Source organism: Mastigoproctus giganteus, chromosome 13, assembly GCF_048544385.1.
Source record: "Mastigoproctus giganteus isolate SK-2022 chromosome 13, ASM4854438v1, whole genome shotgun sequence".
Taxonomy (NCBI): domain Eukaryota; kingdom Metazoa; phylum Arthropoda; class Arachnida; order Uropygi; family Thelyphonidae; genus Mastigoproctus; species Mastigoproctus giganteus.
Window position 1 is genome coordinate 31,590,626 of NC_143587.1, and position 12,955 is coordinate 31,603,580.

Sequence of the window (12,955 nt, forward strand, 5' to 3'; positions counted from 1 at the left end):
TCCTTTGTGAACTGGTTACAGACTAGTTTATATCTGCCATAGGCTTCTGTGTCACCTGATACTTTATATGCATCCCATACATTTTTCTTCTCTGCCACAAGCCTGTTAATTCGTCTGACATCCATTTAGGCCCAAACCTTGAACAGTATTCTTAGTTGGAATGAAAAGTCTAGTAGCCTCCAAAATTAAGTCCCTGAAGGCTTCCCATTTAGAATTCAACATTGGTAACATCATCAGTTGATCCCACTGTACAGAATTTTAAAACTGTCTGAGACTCCTGTAGTCACTGTTATGAAAGCAGAAGTCCTTCCGTTTAGTCTTGATGGTAGTTACACCTTTAAGTAATTCCTCATCAGTACATTGTGATCACTGTCACCCAGTTGTTCCTTTATCTGCAAATGCTTAATGCATGAATAATCAGATCAAGAGTATTACTCCCTCTGGCTGCCTTTCGAACATGTTGCTCTAGAAAATAAATCCACAAAAGTCTTGCTAGTGTGCGAGTGACCAACCCAAAAGTTCCAGTCAAAATCTGGAAAGTTAAAATCCTCCATTATAATACATTCTGATTTACTGGCCCACTCTATTTCTCTGCACAATTTCTCATTATACTTATCAGATTCATTAGGCCTATAACACACACCTACTCTCATTTTTACTTTCCCAGTGCTTATGTCATACCATACAGACTCAACATTGCACTGTCTGCCAACATCAATTGGATGCACTTCCTTAGTTTTCTAACTAACAGCATAACCCATCCTCCCTTCCTATCCTGTCTATCCTTCCTGTACAAATTGTACTCCCCAAATTCCAATTCTGCACTGCTGATACCTGTGTGACACCACATCTCTTTTATCCCAACAGTATCTGCCTTTGATGCCTTGACTAGCACCCCTTCTATTTAAGTGTATCCGATCCCTATGGAAGCAGTCTCTCCTGTTAACAAGCACTGACCACGTTGAGAAAAATTCTACTGTATGAGCCCTGCACAGTCTCTCCAGGGCTGAATTGATTCACAAGGCTCTCATCATATACTCTCGGCGCCTCCATAGCTAGGTGGGAAGGAGCAGCAGTGCGTAGCATACGCTTCTTGATTAGACTGGGGTTCGAGCCCGTCACCACCAAATACGGAGGATGCGGAAAGGTCAGAAAATGACCACCGCATATCCCCGGAGCAATATAGCCTTAGTTGTTAATGCTCCTAAAAACCAAATAACAACAACATATACTCTCTCCTATTGTGTCTGGGCAGGATTGCAGACACTTTCAAATTTAACCCTATCTCGCGACTTTTTTTCAACATTTACCTGTACTTGCTTAGTAAATCCACAGACCTCCTACACTTAAATGTCATTAGTGCCAACATGTACAACGATATTACCTTTTGTGCCCTTAAAAGATGATATCTGCTCTACAACATCAACTTTTGTTCTTGGCAGACATACCCCAGTCCTATTCCACCTATCATTTATTGTGAACTTTAAAAAATTTGTCAGTTATTTGTGTTTTGTATCATTCAAAAAGTCAGTAAATACAAATAATAAGTCATTTATCGTTCTTTAATACCTCTCATAATGACTTTGTGCGTTCCAGTTTCAAATAGCTCTATCTCTGTATCCATTGAGAATTGGACACATGTTTATATGAACTTTTTTACTCAGAATAATTGATACTATAACCTCCCAAAATATTTACTATTCTTCCTGACTCACCCTGTATATTATCTCAGCACAGATTATATACAATATAAAATAACAGATGTTGTTTGTTGTTGTTTGTTATTTTGGTTTTTAGGAGCATTAGCAACTAAGGCCATATTGCTCCGGGGATATGCGGTGGTCATTCCCTGACCTTTCCGCATCCTCCATATTTGGTGGTGATGGGTTTGAACCCTGGTCTAATCAAGAAGCGTGTGCTACGCACTGCTGCTCCTGCTCACCTGACTACGGAGGCACCAAAATAACAGATATAACACTTGATGTATCATCCTTCAGAGGATGGTTACAAAAACATTTTTTAATGAATATTTCCGTTGATCTCCGTATTTAACACATAACTCAACATTCTTGCATTCCTATGTTTTCATTTTCCCTTCTTTCTTTTTCTTGAGCTTTCCTAGCCATTACATTACTCATTCTATATGACTTGTGATGCATGCACGATCTGAGGTATCAACATTATTTGCCAAACAAATAAAACTATCTTAATGGTTTTGTTTTAAACAAGGAAAAAAGAAATAAATAAGTAAGCATATTTATTTCTTAACAAATAAATATTTTGCTTGATAATTCACAGGATGAGGATATGTACTCATCATATACAAGACATAATTTATTCTTTCACATGTAAGTTTTTAATAGTTTATAGAAGTTCATAAACAACAATGGGAATATCATTAACAGTTATTAATTGTTAAGCCATTGACTTTCTACAATTCTATGGCATGAACCATGCCAGTTATTTGGTTGTGAGAAACCAGTGTGACAGAGCACCCTTAATATTGCCTCTTACTCAAGTTTCAGATTCCATGATGACTGCTTTGTTGTTTGTGGTATAGTATTTGTTAAATTGATATTATGGAGGAAATAAATCTGTCTACAAATCTCTCTACTTTTGGCAAGTTAATTGATGTGATTTTTATTTATGTAAGGTTTCATAAAAATTTCGTAGCTGCTGTTGTCAGATACACTAACAAATTTATAACTCAACAAGAAACAGGTGTGCTGAAACCATTGAGTAAATGCAAATACTGGTAGAGGGACATCTTGACAAACTGCAAATAGTGCTGCTATGCAGTGACATATTTCTAACAGAGGAAGAAATGTATTCATTTTTCTTACATAGAAAAATAAATGGTGTTATTAACCTTTCTAACTTTTATAGAGACCATACATACTCTCATAATTTGCAACAGATGTTTTACTTCTATGAAGGTGTAATAAAATTTTCATTCCTTTTGACATGTTACTATTTTGTTATATGAATATAAAGTAATAACAAAATAGAGTAATTTATAATTTTCCTTCTTTTCTCTGAAGAATCAGGCAGCAATGATTTTAGTTATATATTTGATTGATTGAAATTGTATTAAAACTGAAAGAGAAACACTGATATTCTTTTTAAATATAATAATTAGTTTTTTGTGAAATTTCATCTTCTGTTAGGTAATTGCAGACTTTGACCGAACGTTGCTCAGGATGCACAAAGATGGAGTGCTCTGTGATACTACACATGGTAATGTTCCTTTATACATCTTATTTCATCTTTACAATTTTAGAATATAAAATAATTCAACTTTCTTTTTAATACAAGAAACTAAATATCGCCTTTTTGTTATTTCTGAAGATGTAATGCTGGGATCAGTGGGTTTTTTTTTTTTTTTTTTGGTCTCTGTTGGTTCTTTATTCTCTTTTTATAGAGAATATAAAAAGACATGGCTCAGCAACACTTTAATTGCTAAGAGAAAAAAAAATTCCATGCTAAACATTCACAAATGCCTGTGCTATAAATATTTAAGATTTAAAAAAACTATATATATATACATACATACATACATACATACATACATACAGTAAGTCCCCAACATACGTAAGAGATACATTCCAGGACTTCTTACATAAGTTGAGTTTTACGTAACTCAGGAATGACTAATAAAATATTGGTACTATATACCTGATATGCCAAAATTACAAAACCCACATAATATCCTCAGAAGAATGAAGAAAAATAGTTATATACCATAACAATTAAAATCTTTATCTGGGGACAGCGGTCAAGTAGCCGGTGTGGCACATAAGGAAAGAAAACATAAAAGGAATAAAAAACACATATTATTGTATTGTAAAAACTGATATGTATTTCCCACGCCATGTAGGCTTTATGAGGGCTACTAAGGGAATCAAAACCAAAGTGTACACATTTAAGAAAATTGGTCTAAACCACGCAGTGAATCAAAGTCAGGTGATGAACTGAAGGTAATTTAAAATGTACCTGAAGCATTAATAAGATACATTAATCACAGGGTGTTGTAGGCTGAGTAGAGGTCGGGGAGGTAGTACGTAACACAAACTCTTCGATCTTCATCTGTTTTGTATGTTCTTTTTTTCTCTTCATAAATTTTGCGATAAGCAGTTTTGCACTTTTCTTTTCATTTTCAAGAAATGTTCAGTGTTTTCACTCGTTCCATCAAATATAGAGAGACATTCCTGAATTTCATGAAACACTTCTGCCATTTCCTTTAATTTAAACTGCTTCTTGGGTTGCTTCAATTCCTCAACTCTTTGTGCATTCAACTGGCTTCTGTTCTGTTGTCTTCTGTTGTTAAATCTTCACCTTGTCCACAAGCTCATCTACATCTTTGTCCTCCGGGAGGACCAGCTGCAACTCCTGGGCTAAGTTTACAATTTCTTTGGTAACAGAAGACATCAGCTCATCTTTGTTGAAGCCTTCGTTGTTAAGCTCAGAATGTTTTAGAAGTTTTTTCCAAATTCCGCTCATACAAGTTGTTGTCACATCATTCCAAGCTTTTGAAATGTTGCGTATTCCATCAAGGATATTAAATATCTTCCAGAATTTCTGCAGATCCATCTTCTCTTGCTCTATGCATTTACAGCCTCAGAAAATGTCCGTATGTAATAAGCTTTGACTGCCCGGATAACTCCCTGATCCCTTGATTGAATCAAAGCCGCTGTATTTGGAGGGAAGTATACCACCTTGATGTTGTCGTGCAGATTATCTAGATATTTAGTATGACCGGGAGCGTTGTCATGGAGCATTAATATCTTAAAAGGCACTGACATTTGTAAGCAATATTTTTCAACTTCAAGGACAAACGCATTTAGAAACCATTCTTTGAACATGGTTATTGAATTAGCCCTGAAGAGTACAGGAAGCGATTTCTTGTCAGTGTCCTTGGGTTTTCTGAGTGGTAAACCACTAAAGGTTTAAGTTTGTAACCCGCTATGTTACCACCCACTAAGAGCGTTACCCTGTCTTTGGCAGCTTTAAACCCAGACAGGGCGCCTCCGTAGCCAGGTGGAAAGGAGCAGCAGAGTGTAGCACACGCTTCTTGATTAGACCGGGGTTCGAGCCCGTCACCACCAAATACGGAGGATGCGGAAAGGTCAGGGAATGACCACCGCATATCCCGGAGCAATATGGCTTTAGTTGCTAATGCTCCTAAAAACCAAATAACAAACAAACAAACCCAGACATTGACTTTTCTTCAATAGAAATATAAGTCCTACTTGGCATTTTTTTCCAAAAAAGGCTAGTCTCATCCACATTAAATATTTGTTGCAGCAAATAACCACCACTTCTTATAATCTCATACAATTTGTCCTTGAATTTTTTTGCAGCTTCACCATCTGCGCTTACTGTTTCACCACTTATGGCAACATTATGCTATCCACTTCTCTTACGGAACATCGAACCAAGCATGACTCACAACAAAGGTGGTTTCAGTATTATTGCTCTTCTTAAGATCCTAAAAAATGGCACGAGCCTTTGCTTTGATGAGGTGGAGGCTTAAAGGGATGTGTTTTTAGATCTGGTCTTCCATCCATGCAATAAGTAACTTTTCCATCTCCCTTATTAGTCCCATTCTAGCCTTGGTTATTATAGTTAACTTCATTGCTGCTGATCCCTTCACTGCTTCACATATTCTGTCTTTGTCCTTCATTATTGTGTTCACTGTTGATGCTGACAAATCTAAATTTCTAACCTAACCTTGTTAATGTTTGACCATTTTCTTACATCCTTATTATTTTAATTTTCTGATCCAAATCGATCGCTTTCCTTTTCTTTGTAAGTTCTAGTGCTGCTGTCACTTATTCTCTGAGTCGGCACCATGATGACTGTCAAAATGAAATTTTCTCTAAAGAACTTCACAGGGCTAAGGTGGAAACATTATTGTCACCTCATGCGAGCTCACATTTTACTAAAGTAGATTTCTGGAGGTCACTACCATAAAACAAAAACAATTTGCAGTTTTTTGGTTTATTGGGCTTTTCTGTTAGTGCAATTCTATAATAAAGGTAGTAAACCTGATCTGATTGCATATGCGATAATACCGTTAGCTGGAATTCTGTGGATTTTTATGTTATTATGCTAAATATGTTTCCCCTTCCATGAAATCTTTAATCATATAATAAATATGTTTGCAAGAATAAATATGTTTGCAAGAAGATAAAAGATTTTGAAGGAGATAAAGCTTTTGAGTGCTTTGAGTAGTGTGTGTGTGTGTGTGCGCGCAAGATATTTTCTGGAAGGGAAAATAGAGGAATTTGTACTGTTGGGGCATTCTACTGAGTTAGAGTGGAATACATTTTTAAGTTGTTTATGAATTTAGGAACAAAAGAGAAATTATTCAAAATGTTCCATTCTTCATGATTTAAATGGACAGTGTTAAGGTTATATATAATTTTTTTTTTTTGGTCTTATGGTAGGTTTTTTTTTTTTTTTTTTTTTTTTTTTTGTTAGTTATTGATGCATCGCTTCTGTGGCCATAATGCACCTCGCAAGGTTTTTGCACTACTCTGATCCAAGCCCAAGGTGGGATTCGAACCTGCGACCTTTGGGTTGCCAGGCAGGCACTTTACTCACCCGGCTAGCCCGGTCAGCTCTTATGGTAGTAACTGCAAGTTTTGATGAGAGAAGAGTATGTTTTACGTAAGGAAAGATATGTTGTGGATATTGTATGCAAGGTAATCAGAGGAGAAAAAACTTTCTTCTTTCTGATATACATAAATGGCACATCATTACTTTTTCATTCTGTTTTTCATCATACCATTACATTTTTATCCCCTGTATACCTGAACACATGCATTTTTTTTTTTTTTTTTGTGGCAGTGGGTTTGACCTTGTGGCATGTATAACATCCATTTTAACTGCACACTAGAGTTCCAGCACTGTTCCCGCTATTCTGAGACAGTCTGCAATCGAAGGTGCCAAGTTGGGAGTTAATAATGTATTATACTTAAAGTGCCCAGGTCCTTAGTATTCCAATACAGGACATCTGGGGGGTTACCCCCTTCCCCCCCCAGAAACAATATAGACTTTTTTTTTCAATTTATTTTTTATTTATAAAAAAATATTCACATACAAAATATAAATTAAATACATATACTTCTTTGAACTAAACTTGTAAAAAAAAAAATATATATATATATATATATATATATATACACAGGCAGTTCTCGCTTTAAGATTTCTCGGGTTTACGAGTTTTTTTTTTTTTTTTTTTTTCAAAGTATCAACAAAATCGAAAATATGAACATTAATTGCAAAAAAATGAATGTTAAACATTCATAAATACCACATTTCAAACCACGTGCGTAGCTATACAATAAAGTGTAACCCAGCTTTACGATATTAATTCATTCCAGAGACACCATCATATGGTGAAAATATCGTAATGTGAACCCAATAACACATTGTTTTTTGGTAATTCATTCCACGACCTCGGAAGTTGAAATTTTCGCTATATAACTCTCTGAAAAGTTGTTTTTATAGTGAAAATTGTATTAATTATTAATTACCAATTCAAATCACTAAAATGCACTACACTTTCATTGTTATCATATGTTCCTGTTATAAGAACCAATTTCTAACGCCTTTGTGACATTTTTCTAAAGCACATTTCTGGAGGTCACTACCATAAAACAAAAACAATTTGCAGTTTTTGGTTTATTGGGCTTTTATGTTAGTGCAATTCTATAATAAAGGTAGTAAACTTGATCTAATTGCATATGCGATAATACCGTTAGCTGGAATTCTGTGGATTTTTACGTTATTATGCTGAAATATGTTTCCCCTTCCATGAAATCTTCAATCATATAAAAAACATAAATAAATTTTCAGAATCTTCTTTTCATTCCTATTTTTTAAGCCTTATAAACTTGTTACTTAGTATCTCACTTATGCAATTTGTGTTTGTCATTATTGATTGCTTATTTTTTATTTTTTTACTGTTTTAAATTTTACAATCCAAAAAAAAAAGCCGACTGGGCTAGCCGAGTGGGTAAAGTACCTGCCTGGCAACCCAAAGGTCGCGGGTTTGATTCCCGCCTCGGGCTTGGATCAAAGTACTGCAAAAACCTTGGGAGGTGCAATATGGCCACAGAAGCCGATGCGCCAACACCTACCAAATCAAATCAAAATCAATCAAACCAAAAAAAAAAAAAAAATGTCAGTGAACAGAAATATCAGTAAGTCGGGGACTAACTGTACGTTTGTGTTAAGTTTATTGGAATTTCTTTGCATTTTGATAAAAATGCAGTTAAATATTTGATAAAATTTTAATAGCCTGAATAATTTTAATATACCTTAATATTAATCTATCAGAGTTCTAGCATAGTAAAATTTATGCCCACATTTGTACACTAATGATGAATGGTCTAGTGGTCATGTTAGAAGCTTTGTGTGCCTATCAACTTACAAATGAATTTTCAAAAAGCAAAATTGGAACAGGGAGAGAAAAAAGAAAGCAAAATTTACTTTTTATTCATTCCATATGAACTCTCCTCTGTTACATAATAGAATGAATAAACTTTTAAATTTTGCTTTCCTTTTTATCCCTTTTTCCATTTTTGATAATAATTTTGCATTTTGAAAATTTGTTTATTTGTTCATAGGCAACACAATTCTAATATGGCTGCTAGCCATTTATCATTAGGGCACAAATGTTGGCTAAATTGTACTATGATAGTACTCTAAAATTTTTGTTTTCACTTATAGTGATATTTCACACATTTTGGACCTGTTGTCAAGGGAGTGCTGCCAGATTTGTATTAAGTTGTATTTTTGTATAATTATGTTTTATTAATTGGCATTTCTGAAAATATATACAGCAAACTCTGGAAAATCTTGAACATCTTACAAAAAATTAGACATTTTACAATCTGGAAATATTAAGAAAGCAATCCAGCACTCATATCAGTGATCACATTTGCGTTGAAGCATCCATCCTATGCAAAAAAAAAGTGACATTTCTCTCTTTATAAAAAAAATGTCATTTTTTGCTTACTGGATTTTATGCTTGCTGGACTATCTTGTTTAATCTTTTTGCAGCCAACAAGATTTAAAAAAATGTAGATAATGCAATGGTCTTAATTCACAGAATATAACAAATTTGCCTTTGCAGCAAGTTGCCCTGGTATTGCACCACTTTAAAAACAGATGGCCTTGCCAAAAGGTTAATTGGCCATTTACTTAAAAGATCAGACTGCCCAATATCCTGTTTTGCGACTGACTAGTCCCTTATAAGATGGCTCAGGTGGTTTCAACTGATACCACACTGGCAAAACATATTCAGTGAGCTTAATTCACACAATGTAACAAACTTGCCTTAGCAGTGACATCTTGTTTCAGGATGTCTTTGTAACGAGTTGCCCCAGTATTGCACCACTTTTAAAAAGATGGCTTTGTCAAAAGATTAATTGGTCATTTACTTAAACAAACTTGCCTTTGGTAGTTTCAACTGATAACACACTACCATATACATTGTATAGAAGTTGTTCAATGTGAGCCACCAAGAAGTATATGAAATCAGCTTTCAAAGTTGTAATATAGCTGAAGTTATCTGTTGAAAGTAGTGCAACATCATGGCAACTTGTTAATGCAGTTTAAATCCTGCTAGTTGCAAAACCAGACAGAAGGACAAAGTAGTCATTATAAATATTTAATCCTGATTTTAAAGAGATTATATATATATATATTTACTCTATGGGTAGGAACCAATTCTATTATCCTCTACAATGTCTCCTAGAACCATCTATTTGTTGACTTTACTATATGCTAGTTCCATATTTATATACAAAATTGCAGAGGGCACTATAGATTTTAGAATTAACTTTGGCTATTTAGTGACATTAACTACAATTACTAGGGAGGTGCTTTGATTGGTTAGGCACGCATATATGCTACACGTGCAGATTTATTCCGTCTTTCTTACATTTTCTTTGCAGTGGTAAGCATTTTATATGTATAAATTTATCTTATACTTATTGATATACTTCTTGTTATATCTAATAACCAGGATCCCTTACTATAAGGGACGGGAAGTTACGCTCCCGGTTTTGTCCTAAGTAACATTATGCTTTGCCTTTTCTATTCTTTTTACCTTTTACTGTAATAACTCTACTTTTCATACCTCATGAACTATTAGAGTAATTCGAGGGGGATTGAGGTACTATATCTATACTTTACTCTGCTTCCGTTCGCCTTCTTTAGCTTATGCTACTATTGCTTCTTGTTACTTTTAGCGTATGCTACTAATACTAATGCTACCTATACAATATATAATATACCACATATGTATATGTTTAACAAAGGATGGATCTCTTTCTATATAATTCTACATTATGCTATGTATTATCTTTTGTAAATTAGCTATCCGTCGGGCTAATAGCCAGGTGGGAAGGAGCAGCAGTGCGCAGCACACGCTTCTTGATTAGACCGGGGTTCGAGCCTGTCACCACCAAATATGGAGGATGCGGAAAGGTCAAGGAATGACCACCGCATATCCCGGAGCAATATGGCCTTAGTTGCTAATGCTCCTAAAAAAAAAAAAACCAACCAAACCAACCGTCGGGCTAACAGTCATCTAGCCAGCTAACGACTAAATTGGTATATATTAATTTTAGTTAACCATAATATATTTTGGTTTTTTATCTAATACTACATTACCTTCATTTGGTATTGCTATCATATACTACATAACTATATTCTGGACACCGTTATGCTGGTCAATAACTACAGAAACGGATAGCCTGTTAATTATGGTTGATACATTGAGAGGGTTAGCCCTCGAAAAAGTCCCTTTCAATGTATCTGTATACCTGTAATTAACATTATTTTATTTTATTTTATAATATAATTTTGATATGTAAGGTTTTCCTTATGTTATATTGCATATATATTTTTTCCAGGTTGCCGTAGGCGCTTACATAGGATTTTATGTTTCTTGGGCTGTTATATTACTGGCTTATTTCTTACTGGTTTATTTATTACTGGTTTTTTTTTTTTTTATACGTACTGGTTTGTTTCTTGGTATACACTATAACCTGCTAAATTTTGATTATAACTACACCATTAGACTCTACCACTATAACTAACATCTTAAATAATAAAATAATATAGAGACGGATGTAATGTTTAATCATATAAGATGGCATTAATTGGATCTGTGTTGGTTTATTTATTTATTAAATTAAATTTGGTATATTTATTATATTTAGTTTATTGATTATGCATTTTACATACTTTGGATATATATATATATATAAGAAATATACATGAGTGGTAATGTCTAATTGCAAAGCAGTGGCATTAGTGCTACATTTTTTAGCATCACAAGTCAGAAGGTTGCTTGCTCCCTTCTGCCTTGTGTCACACAAACCTGAATTATACGTTTTTATATTTTAATTTTTTTTTAGTGGGGGAAAAGCCCCCACACTCCATTCTTCAACATTTTTGATTCGTTTTCCGTCGATACAAAGAGATTTTTAGCTGCCTTCAATTGTCCATGCAAAAAACATGGTGATGTTAAGTCAACACCAACCTTAGATAATGTTTGATCTTGACTTTTGTTTATTGTCATACTAAAAGCTAATTTCACAGGAAACTATATTCTTTGAAAAATGAAGTTATATTCCCCTTCGTTTGAATACGTATGAATCCGTGGAATATATGCTTTCGATCCAGCTCTGTCACCTGTGACATGTTCACAAACCAAATATTTCTACCTTATTTCCACTACACTTAGTCTTGTGATATAAAAGTAGTCTTTCTTTGTATCTTTCCTTTCTTAATTGTGAAGCATTTAACATATTATTTTCATATTTTTCAATAATTGCTTTGTTAGCATTAGCATTAGCATTAGTAGAGGCATTTGATGCAAGAAAGCAAGCTTATGCAGCATCAGCCAAAAAAATTTAAAGTAAAATAAATAAATAAAAAATAACCACTTCCACTTCACCCCTCTGTTTGTTCAAAATACCTCTCCAGCCGAGCCTTAAACTTATTTTGGGCTATCAACTTCCACGACAAGGGATGGAAGTCTGTTCCACCTACCAACCACCCGCCTGGCTAAAGGCAAATTTCCGCACATCTATCCTACATCTGTCTTTCCTCAATTTGAATTTATGCCCTCTCAGGTGATTATTCTGAGCAAGAGGAAGAATCCCATCAGCATTGAGCATGCTCAAACCATTCAAGGCTTTGTACACCTCTATCAGATCACCTCGCTGCTGCCTAGTCTCCAGACACTGTAATTCGCAAAACTTAAGCCTTTCTTCGTAAGAGCACCCCTTTGTTCCATTCACTAATCTTGTTGCCCATCTCTGTACTCGTTCCAGCAGCTCTACATCCTTCTTGAAATGAGGTCTCCAGGCCTGTTTACAGTACTCTAGGTGTGGCCTGACATTGCCTTATACAAGGGAATAATCACCTCCTTATCCCTGCTAGAACAATTCCTATATATATCCTTGACAATACACCATGAGCTACTCTTGCAGCCCGTCTGCACTGCTCAGAGAATTTCATATCTGCCTGCACAACCACCCCCAGGTCCCTTTCATTCTCTACCACTGTCAGTGTAGTACCACAGAGTTGATACGTTGCTCTGGGGTTGCTGTTTCCCATATATAGTACTTTACATTTGTCAATGTTAAACTTCATTTGCCACCTTTCAGCCCATCTGCTCAACCTTTCCAGATCCTGTTGCAGCAGCAGCATAGTGCCAGTAGTGTCCTTGACAACCTTGCCAACCTTCGTATCATCTGCAAACTTGGACATTAAGCTTGATATACCATCATCAATATCATTTATAAATACAGAAAACAATAAAGAACCCAATACTGAACCCTGAGGGACTCCACTAATAACATTAGTCCACGATGAGCAGTGTCCATTGATTACCACTCTCTGTCTTCTCCCCCTCAACCACGCCTTT

At 35.0% G+C, this 12,955-nt stretch overlaps 1 protein-coding gene across 5 annotated transcripts in view; it reads left to right on the forward strand.

Annotated features, from left to right (window-relative positions):
• Positions 1-12,955, forward strand: part of LOC150075920 (cytosolic 5'-nucleotidase 3-like) — an 87,455-nt gene that overhangs the window by 39,056 nt on the left and 35,444 nt on the right. For all 5 annotated transcript variants that reach the window (XM_090388037.1, XM_090388036.1, XM_090388039.1 and 2 more), the window contains one exon: positions 3,168-3,237. In XM_090388037.1, the coding sequence (XP_090244163.1) occupies positions 3,168-3,237 (70 nt within the window). The remainder of the gene's footprint in view (positions 1-3,167; positions 3,238-12,955) is intronic.